The sequence below is a fragment of the Phascolarctos cinereus genome, unplaced genomic scaffold (assembly GCF_003287225.1).
Source record: "Phascolarctos cinereus isolate Bilbo 61053 unplaced genomic scaffold, phaCin_HiC Scaffold_726;HRSCAF=1367, whole genome shotgun sequence".
NCBI lineage: Eukaryota > Metazoa > Chordata > Mammalia > Diprotodontia > Phascolarctidae > Phascolarctos > Phascolarctos cinereus.
Genome location: NW_027556098.1, coordinates 352706867 through 352724839, shown reverse-complemented (window position 1 = coordinate 352724839; position 17973 = coordinate 352706867). Strand labels below are relative to the sequence as shown.

The 17973-nt window shown below is 37.7% G+C and overlaps 1 protein-coding gene and 1 pseudogene across 1 annotated transcript; both read right to left on the bottom strand.

Moving 5' to 3' along the window:
• Positions 1-2131: 2131 nt before the first annotated feature.
• LOC110200547 (olfactory receptor 56B1-like) lies at positions 2132-3093 on the bottom strand (annotated as a pseudogene).
• Positions 3094-15960: 12867 nt separating this feature from the next.
• On the bottom strand, positions 15961-16920 carry LOC110200548 (olfactory receptor 56B1-like). Its single transcript, XM_020975918.1, has one exon. The coding sequence runs from the start codon at positions 16918-16920 to the stop codon at positions 15961-15963; it is 960 nt and encodes a 319-aa protein (XP_020831577.1).
• Positions 16921-17973: the final 1053 nt, after the last annotated feature.

Below are 17973 nucleotides of genomic sequence, written 5' to 3'. Positions count from 1 at the left end.
TCCATCTACTCCATGATCCATTAACACTGGCCTGCATTCTATTCCTCCCAGAAGACACTCCATCTCCCAAGTTGGCCATTCTCATGTCTGGAATTTTCTTCCTGATCATCTGTGCCCCCTCACTTTCATATATTCCTTCAATTCTCAACTAAAATTTCTCCTTTCTCAAGAAGCTTTTCCTGATCCTCCTTTGATGGTAGTGCCTTACTTCTGTGATTATCTTCAGTCCATCCTGTATATATCTCATTTGTTCAACATTGTTTGCATGTTGTCTCCCCTCATACACTTTGAACTCCTTGAGAGCAGAATTTTTTTTTGCCTTTTTTTGTATCCCAGCGTTGAACGCAGTATTGGGTACAAAATATGTACTGGGCAACTGTTTACTTGATTTTTAAAGCTTTTTTTTAAAGCTTTTTTTTCTAGCTCTTTTGATGTGCCAGGGGAGATATTGGTTTATAGATAGCCACTCACCAGATATCTTGGCAAGAGTTTGGAGACCCTGGGAGAATATACTTAAGAAACATTCTAGTGACTTGTGGCAAGGGAGATCCTAAGGAAACAAATAATAGTGGGCCTCTCCTGTCACCATGCTGTGAGGTATCTATCAGACCACCTGCCATTAAGTATGCCCCTGAAGAGTCTATGAAGATATCCAGGCAAAGTCAATGCAGGTCTGGTCAGATGGGCATATATATGTGAGCTGAGGGAGAGAGACTTCTTGGGCACCTTTCCCTTAGAGATGACAGTGCTTTTGGCTGTGAATGTGTGGGAGGTCATAATTTTGTAACCCCATGGGTACAGAAGAATGTATGAGGGAGCTGAGATTTCACACCACATGAGGATCATCAGATTTCCTGTTAATGAGAGTTTTAAAGCTGGTGTTGTTGTTTTTGTTTGCTCCAGATTAAAGAGTCCAGTCAACTTGCAGGTGAATTAGAAATCCTTTCAGGTCACACAAAGTTGGTCACATGTACCTACGGCATGTGTGTAGAAAGAACGGTTTGTAGAAGGGAGAGACCTGAGCCAGGGAAACCATTTAGGAGGCTCTTATGATAGTATAGGCAAGAAGTCATGAGGTCCTCAAGTTGGGGGTCGAGTCTGTGTAAACATAGAAAAGGGGAGAAAATTCCAAGGGCTTTAGGATCAAATATTCCATCTTTATCTCATCCTTTAATTTTTTAAAATTTTCATAAGTTTTATAATATATGCAAATTTTAGTATAATAGAGCATTTGGAAGTATGTACATTTATAAATATTGAGGATTCACCTCTAATTGAGATGTTTTTAGAAGCAGAAAGAATAGATTGGCAACAGATTAGATAGGTAGAGTGAAGGAGTGTTAAAAGTTGACAGTGACATCAAAGATGTGAATTAAGATGACTGGAAAGTTGGTAGTGCCTTGAACAGTAATATGAAAATTCTAAAAAATACACAGGTTTTGAGGGAAAGATAAGTACATTGCAACTCACTCATGCTTGTCTCTCTTCTAACACTCTTTTACATAAAAAAAAATTAAAATTGCATTACTTTTTCTGGGCATGAGAGGGGAAGGTGAGAGAAAGAGAGACAGAGACAGAGAATCAGAGAGAGGGGGAACAAAGCCAGGAGAGAGCCTTGACTTACAACCACATAGAAAGGATAGAACACAGATGATTGTGCTCATAATTTAAATGATTAAAAATACTCATATATGTAAGAGAAAGAGGAAAAAAAGAGGAAGAGAGACTATACATGAGGAGAAGTTAGTCAATAATGCTTAATCCACCCTACCACCTAGCTGTTCACAAATAGATATATGAGATCAAACTTGTGTTCAAAGTCCTCCAGCCTACACTGTTCATTATAACCCAAGTGGGATTATTTGCATTCATCAAAGGCATTCTTAGATGGTTACAGTAAGTCAGGATCTTTAATAAAATTCTTTGGACCATCAGATCTCCCTTGCATTCTGACATAATGGCAAAAATAAATCATAAAAGCTGAGAAACAATCTGTAGAGCAAACACTTATGGGACATTAAAACTGTTTGCTCACAGAGTAAAAAAAAAAATCCAGCTGGCCCTCTATCTGGAGGAAGTGGAGATTGTACAGAATGGAAATTTGACTCCAGAGAGCCTGGCTGCTTTGAACTCATCTGCGCTTTTCACCTGGCAGAAACACTTTCTTGAAGCCCAGCCTGAGGTCTTGAGTCCTAAATGCATACACAATAGGGTTGAGGGCTGGAGGGATGATATTGTGCAGTACATTGAAGAGCACAGGGATCAGAGGATACTTTCTCCTTGCCAGGTGGGTGACAAAAATCACAACAATAACAGTATAGAAGAAGAAGATGAGGATGAGGTGGGAGGTACAGGTGCTCAAGGCTTTGGATGCAGCTTCTGTCGAGTTCAGCTTTAGCACAGACCAAAGGATCAAGGCATAGGAAAGGATGATCAGGGTTAAGTCACCCCCCATTATCAGTGAGGCCAGGATCATCTGGTAAATGCTGTTGGGCCTCCTGTCATCACAGGACAGGCTAGTGACTCCCAAGTTGGAGCACAGGCAGTGGTCTATTTCATTTGAAGAGCAGTAATTTCTCTGAGCAGCCAGCACAGGCACTGGGATAACAGCCAGTCCATTTCTGAGCACCATGAATACTGTGGTTTTGAAGACAAAAGAGTCAGTGACAATGGTGGGATAGCGGAGGGGCTGGCAAATAGCCATGTATCTGTCAAAAGCCATGCAGAGGAAGATGCCTGACTCCATGCATACAAAGCAGTGTATGGTATAGATCTGAGCAAAGCACTCAGGGAGGCTGATGACCTTGGCATCAAACCAGAAGATGGCTAATATTTTGGGCATGATGGTGGTGGCCAGGCCCATGTCTACTATAGACAGAATGTTTAGGAATTGGTACATGGGCTGGTGCAATTTGGGCTCCTTCCAGATGGTGATAAAGATGAGCAAATTGGCACTGATGAGGAGAGGTAGAGCAATGCCAGGGGTAGAGATAGCCAGTGTTGCCAACTATGGATTCCAGGGAGTCCCATAAGGATGAATTCTTTCACCTGGAAGTGGGAGCCATTGAAGTGTCTTGTAGCTGGTGTCATCATTCTCTGAGAAGAAAAGTTCCCCAGAATCATTATTCTACAACATGTTTTCTACCATTTAGAAGGGTTTATTAGATACTTGTTTGTATACGGTATAGCATTTCAAAATGTATGCACAGAATTCTAGTAATAGAAGCCCTGTTCCTTAAGGCCTTGCAATTCTAAGAAACAGCAGAATTCTGGGATACAGACTACAAGGATCCATGTTCTATTAGTTGCCCAGACTCTGAGTCCACTCACACAGCAATGGCTAACAGAAAGAGGAATTAGTAAAAGGGTGAAATTGTTCTTTATCTAGTGCTATTGATCATGATTATTTCTTCCAGGTTCATTCTGCTCAAAACTATATAGAAAAACCTAGTACACACTACTTCCCTGAGGTCACATCCAACTAAAAATAGCAGACACATTGACACACAATGGAAAATTACTACAGTACAAATGACTCTGAAGGCCCCATTATTCTGGTATGAAAAAGATGTTTAGCTCTGGTTACTATCACTCTCCATTTCGTGAAAATTAACTCTAAAGTATCAGTGCACTGGACTTGCTTTTTTTTTTTTCAACTGAAGACAAGGTTTATTAAAGGTCTGCCATATTGGCCAGATTCTTAAGGAATCTGAGTAACTGTGAGCTATTGGCTAGATTGTAAAAATCTGAGCAATGCCTAGATTATAATAATCTGAGCTTGGACATGCTTTTAAAATAGGAGCTATAGTCTCACTTCTCTTTCTGGATCTATCTTTGAATTACATTTGTCACACACTTGGATTAGGACTGATGCATTCCTTAGGGCTAAAGGGAACAGCTGCTGCTTTCTCATTTTTTTAGCTCAACTGCCTCTTCCTCTAGCAGGAAGAATATATATCATGCAAGGATTAGTCTACCTTTCTTCATTTTCCTTTTGTATGGAAACTAGGGAAAAAAATCAATGTAATCTTAGCTTTCAATATTCAAAGTATGATAAAGGTGATAATCTTACTGTCCTTGTCCATTGTTTTTCTCATCTGGATTCTGGGTGTAGTATTTTAGGTGAGGCAGCAGAGTACAGAAATCAACAAAACATGAAAAGGACCAAAATGTATGAATTCTTTTTCATTTCTTTTCATTTTCTTTTTCATTTACATATTCTTTACATTGTAGCCCCAAACTGGAAACTAAAGGGGGTACTCTTCCTAATGGTGGATAGCTAAAAATTATGGTGCACATATATAATGGAATACTATTGCTGTATTAGAAATAATTTTAAAAAAAGATAGTTTCAAAGGTAATTGAAAAGACTTCTGTGAACTGATACAAACAACTTTAAAAGACTTTAGAATTCTATTCGATGTAGTGATAAACCCTTTGTCCAGAAGACTGAAGATGAAACATCCTACAAATCTCCGGACAGAGAAGTGATGGTGTTCCAATCAAAAATGATTCATATAAATTTGGACTGACTGATTTGAATCGTTGTAATTGATAGACTATGCATATTTGTTATGAAGGTCTTATATTTTTTATTGTTCTATTGGGGTACAGTGGGAAGGAAAGATAATAAATCCTTGCCAAATCAAATAATTAATTAAAAATAACTCCAAGATTCTACAATTCTATAATTGCAAAATGCTTCAGGCATGGACACTTACTACATTCAATCAAACAAATGGTTCTGACATCTCTGGGACTTTTCCTTTTTAATGTGGAAGCTTTGTATTCTATGAAAGAAAATCAAAATGCTGCCCTTTCCTCATCTAGTTAAAGTAATCATCACTCAGTCTTACAGAATGTTTTGTGATCATTTCAGTTGTCTGCTAGGGGATTGTTAAGTGATTGATGTTTGACCTACAGATAATTCTTTTATCCAGATGCTAGCTCCATTTCAGTGCCAGCACCCACTTGTTAAGGTCCCTCCCTCTGTAGCAGCTGATTCTCTCCTTTCTTTGGCACATTTCATGGTGAATTTTGGATAAGAAGACTGAGTTTCACCACCACCATCACCATCACCACCAGCCCAGGTCTTTGGTAATCACCAGAAGAATCTGAGGAGACCAGAACTGTGGTACTCACCATGACCATTGACAGAAATATATAAGGCTACAATAATCAGTCCTACAGCAGTCAAGTCAAGGAGTTGAGTTGAACCCAGAGTTAACAGTAACTTCAGACTCACAGGGAAGAAATGGGATTTTATAGACCAGGCAAAGCATTTCAAGAGCTGAGGAGGAATAGGGATAATATGAGTCACCTGATTGTTGGGAGGATGAAGGAGTAAAAGAAGGTCACTGCCTCCATCAGAGATGTACTGCTCTCCCAGATGTAAAGGGAGGTAATCCCAGGAGGCAGACTAAATCAGGGACAATAGTTCTACTGACATTAATTATAAAGTTAGATTATGCAGCACAGAATGCTTTGATCTGTGAAATGTGAATGCTACTGAAATGTGCGCCAATGCAATTTTTCTTATGGGTCATGTTTAAATTCATGAGGATAATTCATTAGTTATTAGGAAGCATATGACAAATTTCCTTGAAAACAAAACTTCCTAGTGTAAAGCAGATTCTTCCTGTTCCTATCAAACCCATATGAAACTGTTTTTCAGATTGTTCTGAGATGTATCTATACAGACCTACTCTTTCTTCTGACTATTGATCTTACATCTCCAGTTACCTCCTGGACATCTCCATCTGGGTATCCCACAGACACCTTAGCTGAATATGTTCAAATTTGAATTCATTATCTCTCCCCTTCTCCAACACACAGAACTACCCTCTTCTCTCCCATATTTCCCTGTTTTTATAATGGGCACAAACACACTTCTAGTCCTCCAAGCTTGAAACCTAGATACTATCCTGGAAGCTTCCTTCTAACTGCCACCCCCTTCTCCCAACCAATCTGTTGTCAGAGGTTGTTGATTTTATGTCTGCAACAGCTTGGTGGTCCCTTTTCTCTCCTGACACTACCACCAGTTTGGTGTAGGACCTCATTTACTAATGCCAGGATTATTGTGATAGTCTACTGGTTGGTCTCCCTACCTCAGGTCTCCCCTACCCCAGTGCATCTACTGCTGAGCTATCAAAGTGATCTTTCTAAAGAATACATCTGGCTTTATCAATGTACCATAGTTAACTCCAGTTGCTCTGTATTGTTTCCAGGATCAAATATAAAATCCTGTCTTTGACTTTGAAAGTCCTTCATAAACTGGTCTCTTCTTACCTTTCCAGTCTTCTTATTATATATTCCTGTCATTGTTCTCTATGATCTAGTGACACTGGTCTTGTTATTAAAATGTCATTAGGATGTCCACTTGTCTTACTATAGAGCCTAGACATCATCTTTCAAGAAATTATCAGGGAAAACTGTCCTGATATTCTATAACCAGAGGGTAAAATAGAAATTGGAAGAATCCACCAATCACCTCCTAAAAGAGATCATCAAAGGAAAACTTTAGGAATATTATAGCCAAATTCTAGAGTTCCCAGGTCAAGGAGAAAATATTGCAAGCAGTCAGAAAGAAATAATTCAAATACATTGTGGAAACACAATCAGGATAACACAAGATTTAGCAGCTTCTATGTTAAGGGATCACAGGGCTTGGAACATGATATTCTGGAGGTCAAAGGAGCTTGGATTAAAACCAAGAATCACCTACCCAGCAAAACTGACTAAAATCCTTCAGGAGAAAAAATGGACATTCAATGAAATAGAGGACTTTCAAGCATTTTTGATGAGAAGACCAGAGCAAATAGAAAAATTGACTTTCAAATATAAGACTCAAGAGAAGCATGAAGAAGTAAACAGGAAAGAGGAATCATAAAGGACTTATTAAAGTCAAACTGTTTACATTCTTACATGGAAAGATGATATTTGTAACTCATGAGACCTTCCTCAGTACTAGGGTAGTTGGAGAGAATGTGTGTGTGTGTGTGTGTGTGTGTGTGTGTGTGTGTGTGTGAGAGAGAGAGAGAGAGAGAGAGAGAGAGAGAGAGAGAAAGAGAGAGGGCACAGGGTGAGTTGAAGATGAAGGGATGATATCTAAAAAATAAAATTAAGGGGTGAGAGAGGATTATATTGAGAGAAGAAAAAAGGGAGTGGTAGAATGGGGTAAATTATCTTACATAAAAGAGGTAAGAAAAAGCTTTTATAGTGGAGGGGAAGGTGAGAGGGAATGAGTGACCCTTACTCTTATAAGATTTGGCTTAAGGAGGGAATAACATACACACTCAATTGGGTATGGAAATCTATCTTACCCTATAGGAAAATGGGGGGAGGGAATAATAGAGGGGGGAAGAAAGAAGGGAGGGCAGATTGAGGGAAGGGGTTAGAGTTCATGCCATCTTGGGGTTGGGGGAGGGGAGAGATGGGGAGAAAATTTAGAACTCAGAATCTTGTAGAAGTAAATGTTGAAAACTAAAAATTAATTGATTTATTTATTATAAATATATAAATAAATATCCAAATTAACTATAAAAATCATATGAAGAAAAACACTATGTTTATCCATAGAAATAACTGATACATAGGAGTATGTATGGAATAATTTTACATCTATATATATATATATATGTATGTGTGTGTGTGTGTGTGTGTGTGTAAACTATTTGTGTTGAACAGTAGCCATCTCTAGGGTGGTGGGAGGGAAGAAAAAAAGAAATTTATATAATACCTATAATTTTTTAAATAATATTTTATTTTTCTCCCATTACATATCAAGAAAATGTTTAGCATCCATTTTACAAGATTTTGAGTTCCAAATACTTCTCCATTTCCTGTTCTGAAAATTGTAGGCAGTTTGATAGTTTATACATGTGCTATTGTGTAAAAAATATTTTCACATTAGTCAGAGTTGTGAAAGAAGAAATAGATCAAAAGGAAAAAAAACCATGGGAAAGGACAAAGAAGTGAAAAAACATATGCTTCCATCTGCATTCAGAGTCCATCAGTTCTTTATCTGGGTATGTATAGCATTTTCCTTCGTGAGTCCTTTGTGCTTGTCTTACATCATTGTGTTGTTGAGAGGAGCTGAGTCATTCATAGATGAACATCACAAAATGTTGCTGATACTGTGTACAATGTTTTCCTGGTTCTGCTTATGTTACTTTGCATCAGTTCATGCAAGTTTTTCCAGGTTTTTCTGAAATCTGCCTATTGGTCATTTCTTACTGCACAATAGCATTCTATTTCATTCATAAACCGCAGCTTGTTCAGCCATTCCACAATTGATGGGAATCCCCTCAAATTCCAATTCTTTGCCATCGCAAAAAGGGCTGCTATAAATATTTTTGTACATATAGGTTCTTTTCCTTTTTTCATGATCTTTTTGGGATACAGATTTAGACTTAGTAGTGGTATTTTTGGGTCAAAGGGCATGCACAGTTTGGTTGCCACAGTTGGACATAGCTCCAAATTGTTCTCCAGAATGGTTAGATCAGTTCACAATTCTACCAACAAGGCATCAGTGTCCTAATTTCCCCACATATTCTTCAGCATTTATAATTTTCCTTTTTTGTCATATTAGCCAATCTGATAGATGTGAGGTGGTACCTCATAGTTGTTCTAATTGGTGGTTCTCTAATCAAGAGTGATTTAGAGCACTGTCTATGCCTATAGATAGCTTTGATTTCTTCATCTGAAAACCACCCGTTCCTGTCCTTTGACCATTTATCATTAATTGGGGAGAGGCTCATATTCTTGTAAATTTGACTCAATTCTCTATATATTTGAGAAATTAGGCCTTTATCAGAGACATTTGCTATAAAAATTGTTTCCCATCTTTCTACTCTTCCTTTAATTTTGGTTACATTAGTTTTGTTTGTATAAAAGCTTTTTAATTTAACGTAATCATAATTTTCTATTTCATATTTTATAATGCTCTCTATCTCTTGTTTGGTCATGAATTCTTCCCCTCCCCGTAGATCTGACAAGCAGAGTATTCCTTGGTCTTCTAATTTGCTTATGGTGTCATCCTTTATGTCTAAATCTTGCCAAAGGTCTGTTGTATCTACTTTTTCTAATATTCTATTTACCTTCTTAGTTTCTTTCTTATTTACTTTGCGGTTGGATTTATTGAACTCTGAGAGGGGAGAGTTGAGGTCCCCCACAAGTATAGTTTTGTTGTCTATTTCTTCCTGTAACTCACTTAACTTCTCCTTTAAGAATCTGGATGCTATACCTCTTAGGGCATTTATGTTTACTATTGATATTGCTTCATTGTCTATGGTACTTTTTAGCAAGATGTAGTTTCTTCCTCTATCTCTTTTAACGAGGTCTATTTTTGCTTTTACTTTGTTTGACATCAAGATTGCTACTGCTGCTTCTTTTGCTTCAGCTGAAGCATAATAGATTATACTCCAGCTTCTTACCTTTACTGTGTGTGTGTGTCTCTGCTTCAGATGTGTTTCTTGTAAACAATATATTTTAGTATTCTGGTTTTTATCTACTCTGATAACTACTTCCATTTTCTGGAAGAGTTCATCCCATTCACATTACAGTTATGATTACTACCTGTGTATTTCCCTCCATCCTATTCTTCCTCTTGTCTGTCTTCTCTCTCCTTTCACCTTTTTCCTCCTCACCATTGTTTGGCTCCTGTCTACCACCTCCCCTGATCTGCCCTCTCTCTTGTCAGTCCTCCCTACCCCTTTACTTGATCTCCTCCTCTCTTACTTCCCTGTCAGGTAAGATAGATTTCTATATTCAAATGATTGTGTATATGATTTTTTCTTTGAGCTAATACTGATGATAAGTTCAAGTGATGCTCATCGCCCACCCTCCCATCTTCCTTTCCACCGTAATAGGTCTTTTGCGCTCTTCATGTGAAAAAAAAAATTTACTCCATTCTACTTCTTTCTTCCTTCTGCACCCATTGTACTTCATTTCCTCATCCCTTAATTTTTTTATGTCATTCCCTCAAATTGTCCTTATACCTGCACCCTCTGTGTATCTATATTCCTTCTAGCTATACTATTAGTGATACAATTTTGAAGAATTACAAGTGTCATCTTCCCATGTAGGGATGTAAATAATTTAGCTGTATTGAATCCCTTATGTTTTCTTTTCTCTTTTTACCTGTTTGTGCTTCTCTTGGGTCTTGATATTGGAGGTCAAGTTTTTGGTTCAGCTCTGGTCTTCTCCTTACAAAAGCTTGAAATCCTTCTATTTCATCAAATAACCATTTTTTCCCCCTTGATGTATTATGCTTAATTTTGCTGGGTAAGTGATTCTTGGTTGTAGTCCTAGTTCCTTTGCCTTCTGGGATGTCATGTTCCATGATCTCCAGTCCTTTAATATTGCAGCTGCTAAGTCCTGTGTAATCCTGATTGTGATTCTCCAATATTTGAATTGTTTCTTTCTGGCCACTTGTGGTATGTTTTTTTCCTTGACCTAATACTTTTAAAAATTGGCTATAGTGTTCCTTGGAGTTTTTATTTTGAAATCTCTTTCCTGAGGTCATCAGTGGATTTTTTTCAATTCTTATTTTGCCCTCTAGTTCCAAGACATCAATATAGTTTTCTTTCATAATTTCTTGAAAAATGCTGTACAGGTCCTCCTTTTGATTATGGCTTTCAGTAAATATCTGGACTTCACAAGCAATTGCTGCTTTCCTCTTTGTTTCTTTGGGTAATTAGAGCAATTTGTCAGCACATTTAAAAAGGACAATTTTTGCATTATTTGCGTTATTTAGGCATTTTCTGGTACAATACAAACTTCTCAGATGCAACTAATTTAACTTTCAGACACCATGTACTTCACCCAAACAGTGATGCCATCACCATGGTGTCTGCCTGCCATAGCCTTTCAGGCATGTGGATGATATTTGGAATGTTTTGAGAGGGTGGAGAAGAAGCTGAAAAGAAGGCACCTTGAGAAGAGAGGAGCTCAGTCAAAGTTATGTAATGGTAGCCTGAACATGTTGGTATAGACCAAAGTGGTATTTATGTTCTTTAAGAGAAACAGCTGGTAGAATCCAAATGGGGTCTTGATAAGCCTTTAGAAGTCCTATGACTATACCAAGTATACAGATGTGAGGGGTGGACTGGGAGTCCTGTATTACAACACTGTGTTATATTGTCTGAAATGGAAGATCAGAAATTTCTCCATGATGGCTGCTTTGACCTAGAATTGCTGCGTTTCCCACAAAAGGTAAGATACAGCTTTAGGTCCAGCAATTCTGACATTATCTCTCCTGAATCTATTTTCCACATCAGTTATTTTTCCCATGAGGTATTTTACATTTTCTTCCATTATTTCATAATTTTTATTTGTTTGATTGATTCTTGATGTCTCATAGAGTCATCAACTTCCACTTGCCCAATTCTCACTTTTAAGGTGCTGTTTTCTTCAATTAGTTTTTGTACTTTCTTTTCCATTTGTCCAATTGTATCTTTAAAGAGTTGTTTTCTTTGGTGGATTTTTGTATCTCCTTTTACATTTGGTCAGTTCTACTTTTTAAGCAGTTTTCCAAGCTGCTGACTCTTTTTTCCATAATTTTCTTGTGTCACTCTAATATCTTTTCGCATTTTTCTTCTACCTCTCTTACATGATTTTTATGCTTCTCTTCTATGAGTTTTTTTTTCTGAGTTTCAGACCATTTTCCATTTTCCTTCGGGGCTTTACGTATAAAGAACATTATTGTCCTCTTCTGAGTTTATGTCTTAGTCTTTCCTGTTGCCATAATATCTTTCTATGGTCAGATTCTTTTTAAAAATTTTTTGTTTTGGCCTTTTTTCTTTTTAATTTGAGCTGTGCACCCAGGGTAGAAGGGCTCGTGTCAGTGACTGCAGGCCCTGGCTGTCTATCTGGTGTTGTGCTGATGTTGTCCTGAGGCTCTGGGAGACCCAGGTGTGGTGCTATGCTGAGAGGGGTGGGGTAGGGAGTGGCCGGTGGTGCTGGAGGTTGTAGGGGTCTGGTAGTTTACTTGGTGCTAAGCTTGGGTCCTAGTGGTAGTGTTTGGCAATGGGTATTTCTGCCTTTCCCCAGGGCCACAATGAAGCAACATGGAGGTCTGGCCTCTGGAGGATGCCTGTTTGCCAGGGGCTATGCTGAAGCATGCGGAGGTCTGGCCTACTTTCTTGTCATGCTGGAGAATGCCTGTTTGTCTGGAGTTAAGCTGAAGCATGTGGTGGTTCTTGGAGCTGGAGTCTGCTGTTTCTCCTGGCTATGCTAAGGCATGTGGGGAGTTCTGGTGTTGGTGTTTGCCTGCTCCACTACATTGGTGCTCAGGATCTTCCATTGGTTTGCTGGGATTAGACTTGCTGCTGGCTTGCTGGGATGCTTTTTGTCCTCAAATGCACTCCTCTTTTATTCAAGTGAGATGGACCTTTCTTGCCAATCTTCCATGCTTCTTGGGCTAAAAGATTATTTCACCCTGTCTTTTTGCTGATTCTGTTTTTTTCCAGGATTTTTTTTTTGGTTGTTTGGAGGTGAATATGGGAGAGTTACAGTGATGTACTGCTTACTCTGCCATCTTGACTCCTAGAAGTCCAATCTCATATGATAACACAGTTTGATGTACAATAATCTTTTTTATTATACTATATTATACAAATGTTTGTTGTATTCCATAAATTAAAACTAAAATAAATAAATGTGAAAAAAATGGGAAAGACTTCCTCACCCCAGCTTCTGTCCAGTTTCTATGTTTGTTTGTTTTTGTTGAGGACTGTACACAGATTTTGTGGACACAGGATTCCAATAAAGGATGTAACAGAAATTATTCTACTATTCTCTATCTGTGAATCATTTCTTTAAGTGTTGAGAGGAAGAAAAGTTCAAAGACATAAGAGGATAAAACAAATTCTCTGGGGTTCCTTATGTTTTCAGAGATACATTTTTTTCCCCACGACTGTTACACTTCATCCTCTCAAAACTGATATATTATCCCATTGCTATCATACTCTTTTAAATAGTTATTGGGTTTATGATTTATTCTTCCAACATCTCATTTCTTGGGTTGTCATTATATAGTGTCCAATTAGTTCTATTTATTTTCCTCTTATTCCATATATAATTAATATATATATATATATATATATATATATATATATATATATATATATAAAACCATTTTATTATCTTTTAAGTTTGTACTTCATAATTTTTGCCTTTTTATATCATATTATCAGGTTTTTCCCCATAACAGGACCTTTCAGTAATAAATGATATGCAAGTTCTTTCATATTCCCTTTCCAAAGACTCTATCAGTTTTTAAAATCTAATTTTTCCAATAGTCTGCTCAGCTCTACGTTTTCTGTTTTTTGTGCATGTAGGATGTATTAAACTCTGAAGAGGAACATTAAAAGCTCCTACAAGTATTGTTTTATTTTTGCAGTTTGATTAGCCTTTGATTTAGGAGTACAGATTCTTTATCACTTAGTGCAGTGATGTCAAACTCAAATGGAAATTGATTCATATGAGTGGCATTTTGACTTAGAAAGTCATAAATAAATCACTATGTTGTGCTGAATTTTTATTTATTTATTTAAACATTTTCCAATTACATTTTACTCTCAGGAATAGACTCAAATTTGCTGGCCATGAACAACTGATACCTCTGATTTAGTCCATGTGTATTTAATGGTGATATTGTTTCATTGTATATGGTGTATTTAAGCATAATATAGTTTCTCTCTTTATCTTTCTATATATCCTTGTTATTTTTGCCTTCTCTAAAGTCATGAGTGCAATTCCTGCTTTTTAGAAATTACTTGACAAATTTTGTTCTAGCCCTTCATAGTCCCTGTTATTGCTTGGTTTGCATTAAAACCAGCTGTAGTGAAACTTTCTGTTCAAGAAAAAATGCACAACAATGTGAGTGGAAGGAATAAAATAAAAACAGAATGTGGCATAACTGTAATGATGAAACTTGACTCTAAAGTAGAGAAAAAAGAGTCTATATCCCTGCCTTCTTTGCAGGAGTGGGGAAGAAACTCTGTATGCAGAACACTATAGAAACTGAAAAATTCAGTTGGTATGTTAGTTTTGCTGCATTTTTTCCCTTTTCTCAATCTATTTTCTTCTTTCTTACAAGGGATAGTTCTCTAAGTGGGGAAATAAAAGGATATATTGGAAAGTAAGATGATTAAAAATATCAAGAAAAATAAAAAAATAACAAACATGAAAAATTTAAACAAAAATAGAAATAGTGTTGATTTTGGAGTTGGAAGATTTAAATAAAAATCTTGGATCTGCCTCTTACTATATATATGAACTTGGACAAGTCAATTACTCTTGTTGGCTCTAATTTATTTTTTCATCTGTAAAATGAAGGGATTGGACTCTACATTCTGGATCATCCAGGCCTAAATTAATGATACAATACCTGAAGTAGCACAAATTTGCCTAATCAGAATTGGCTTTTGAGTCCCTACCAATAGATAATTGTGTTTTCCCCCAAATATGCTATATTTTCCAGAGCCCTGGACACAAAAACATGACACGGAATAATTGAACTGTCCACTTACATAGATTTACATTTGGATATTGGATACAATGTTTTATTCTTTTTGCATATAACTAATACAAGAAATAAACAATATATAATGGAATATCTATCACATACCTCTGTACTCCTAGACCAAGGATTCTGAACCTTTTTCTGTCATGGACCTCTTTGGGAGTCAGATGAAGTCTATGGACCCCTTCTCAGAATAATTTCTTAAATTGATAATTGGGAACGATTCTAAAGTTGAGTTTTGTATTAGTGACAATGAAGATTAATATTTTTCCCCATCTAAATTTATTTATCTCCTGAAATTTATCCCCAGGATGGATCTGTGGACCCCAGTTAATATTTCCTGCTCTAGATGCAGACTTTCCTCAACCAGCATAGGCATGCTAAAACCTCCACAAGTTTTATGAAAGATGTAATTAAGTTTTTTCAGCCTTAGTGACGCTATTTATTTTCTTGAGAGTGGGCAAAAGAATGGGGCAATACAACACCATTCTCACACGATTTAAAAAAAAATTGTGGAGTCTGGTAAGACCATTCATTAGGTGAAGGCCTGAGAAGCTTTGGCTCTGGGAATTGGCTCTCACTTGTAGCATGTAGATATGGATTTGGAACACTGCCATTCCATTCCACTCCACGGCTCAGACATTATTTCTTGTGACCTCTAGGAAATTCTGTAAGATGTTCTGTCGCTGACAGAGATCTCTAACTGGTTTTCTCTACAGATAACTCATTGTGTGTAAAGTAAAGGAATTCAACTCAAAGGTGCATCCCTGGAAGAAGAGTCTTTTCTTCCTTTTTTCTATTTCCTCCTTGTAGTCTTGAAATCCCACAGTATCTCTCCTTAGTTGGCACATCACCGTCTGCATTCTCTTACTTCCCATTTAGCAGCTGAAACCCAAACAACACTAAGAAGGGGGAGCAGAAAAGGGATGAAAATTTGTTCATTATTATTTTTACTATCATTGCAAAGTCTTTTTCAACATCTTTCTCTATACCAGGCTGCATTGACATGAAGCACATTAACTGGATATGCTTCCAGGTTCCTAGAATGAACTTCTGAATATAGTCCAATATGCTATCAATAGGATCCTGAGGTGACAAGGAATTTTCTATTTTCTATTTTTTTCTGTTTTTCTATTTCTCTTCCATTTTTCTCTTTTTCTCCTCTATTTTTATTCTACTCTCTATTTTCTGTGACTTCAGCTTAGGGGCACTAAAGACTCACTTACAATAAAGGGCTTTCTGTAAAGAGGCCCATAGGACTTCTAGAAGACATAGTCAAATTAATGCAGTGATATTAACATGATGTAGCTTCTACAATCTCAGCCACTCACTGGATAAGAACTTAGAACCAGTCCTCGCCCTCATCCTAGTCAATTTCTAAAGGACATAGAATATATGCATGGACTGCAAGGCCATTGTGAATGCCTGTGGATTTATCTGTACTCTTTGTCCACCCTGAGCATTCTCAGGGAGCCCAGCCTAAGTTCCTTTGTTCTAAGTGCATACACAATAGGGTTGAGGGCTGGGGGGATGATGTTATGAAGCACATTGAAGAGTACAGGGATCAGAGGAAACTTCCTCCCTGCCAGGTGGGTGACAGACACCACAATAATGGATGTATAGAAGAAGAGGATGAGGATGAGGTGGGAGCTGCAGGTGCTCAGGGCTTTGGATGCAGCTTTTGCAGAGTTCAGTCTCAGTACAGAATTGACAATCAGAACATAGGAAAGGATTATCAAACACAGGTCACCACCCATTAGTGTCCAGGCAACAACCAGTTGGCAAATTCTATTGAGTCTTCTGTCATCACAGGCCAGGCTGGTGACCCCTAAGTTGGAGCAGAGGCAGTGTTCAATCTCATTTGAGGAGCAGTAATCTCTCTGAGCAGCCAGCACAGGCACTGGCATAACAGCCAGTCCATTTCTGAGCACCATGAATAATGTAGCTTTCAAAACAGAAGAGTCTGTCACAATGGTGGGATAGCGGAGGGGATGGCAGATAGCCACATATCTGTCAAAAGCCATACAGAGGAAAATGCCTGACTCCATGGCCAGAAAGTAGTGTATGGCATAGATCTGAGCAAAGCACTCAGGGAGGCTAATGGCCTTGGCATCAAACCAGAAGATGGCTAATATCTTGGGCGTGATGGTGGTGGCCAGGCCCATGTCTACAACAGAAAGGATTCCCAGGAACTGGTACATGGGCTGGTGCAGGCTGGGCTCCCGTTGGATTGTAAGCAGAATGAGGAGGTTGGCACCAAGAGATGAAAGGTAAAGGAATGCCAGGGGTAGAGATAGCCAATGCTGCCAGTTATAGATGCCTGGGAGCCCCTTAAGGATGAACTCAGTAATCTGGAAGTGAGAACTGTTAGAAACTTTCGTAAATGGAAGCATTCTTACCTAAAAGGAAAAAAAAATCCTAAATTTTCCTTTTTAGTGACCCACTACTAAACAGGTATAAACAAGAAACTGTGATACCTTTCCGGGCAAAGAAACCATCCTTATTAAGAGAATCAAAGGTAGGATTTACAGTCCACCCAGTACAATCTGAGACCCCAAGCTATAGGATCCACATTTATTTATAGTTCTCTTGATTCATCTTTGGTGTAACAGGGCTAGGAATGACTCAATTATCATACCTGTCCTTTTTAAAAAAGATTTGCCCTTTTGTATTATTCAGTTTGTCACAGTCACAAGCATCTTTTACACAAATGTCAGTGTAACTGATTTCATCATGAACCTAAGGAAGCTCAATATATTTTAATATAAAGATTATTATTATGATAACACAATTAATATACACTTTATAATGATTTAGTCACACTCCTAATGATATTTTAATGTAGGAATTCACCTGGGATTACATCTTAGCTTTGGTTACACAGGTTTTTTCTTGGATCTATATCATTAACATAAATCACAGTTACTTCTTATCTTATTAAAATGATCATAGCTGGTAAATGATTAGCAAAGCAATTCAGAGCAAAAAGACTCAAGGTATTGATTATTGATCTTTTCCTTTTCACAAGGCATATCAAATCCCACAATGTTTGGTATTGTATGCAGAAAATTGCCAAGATAGCTTCCATTGCCTATAGAAATTTACAAAGAAGATACTCTCAGTTTCCTGTGACCAGTGATTGCAACACGCTAGACAACTGGTATAGTTAAACCTAAGACAAGAGGGAACACCCCACAGGGTTTGTGAAGGATGTTGCTATTTTGTTGAACTCATGGAACATACTCATAACCATCAAACCTTATTGAGTCCTCTTTGCCCTAGACCTCAGGAAAATCACAATATAACATTGGCCACCACTTTGATAAAGGAAATGTGGCAGGACGCAGGGAGAGCAAACAGATACAAAAAGTCTGTAGCCACATTTTTCTCTCTTGGCTCATATTTTTTTCAATGGCAACCATCTTTGCAACAACAACCAAATGAGA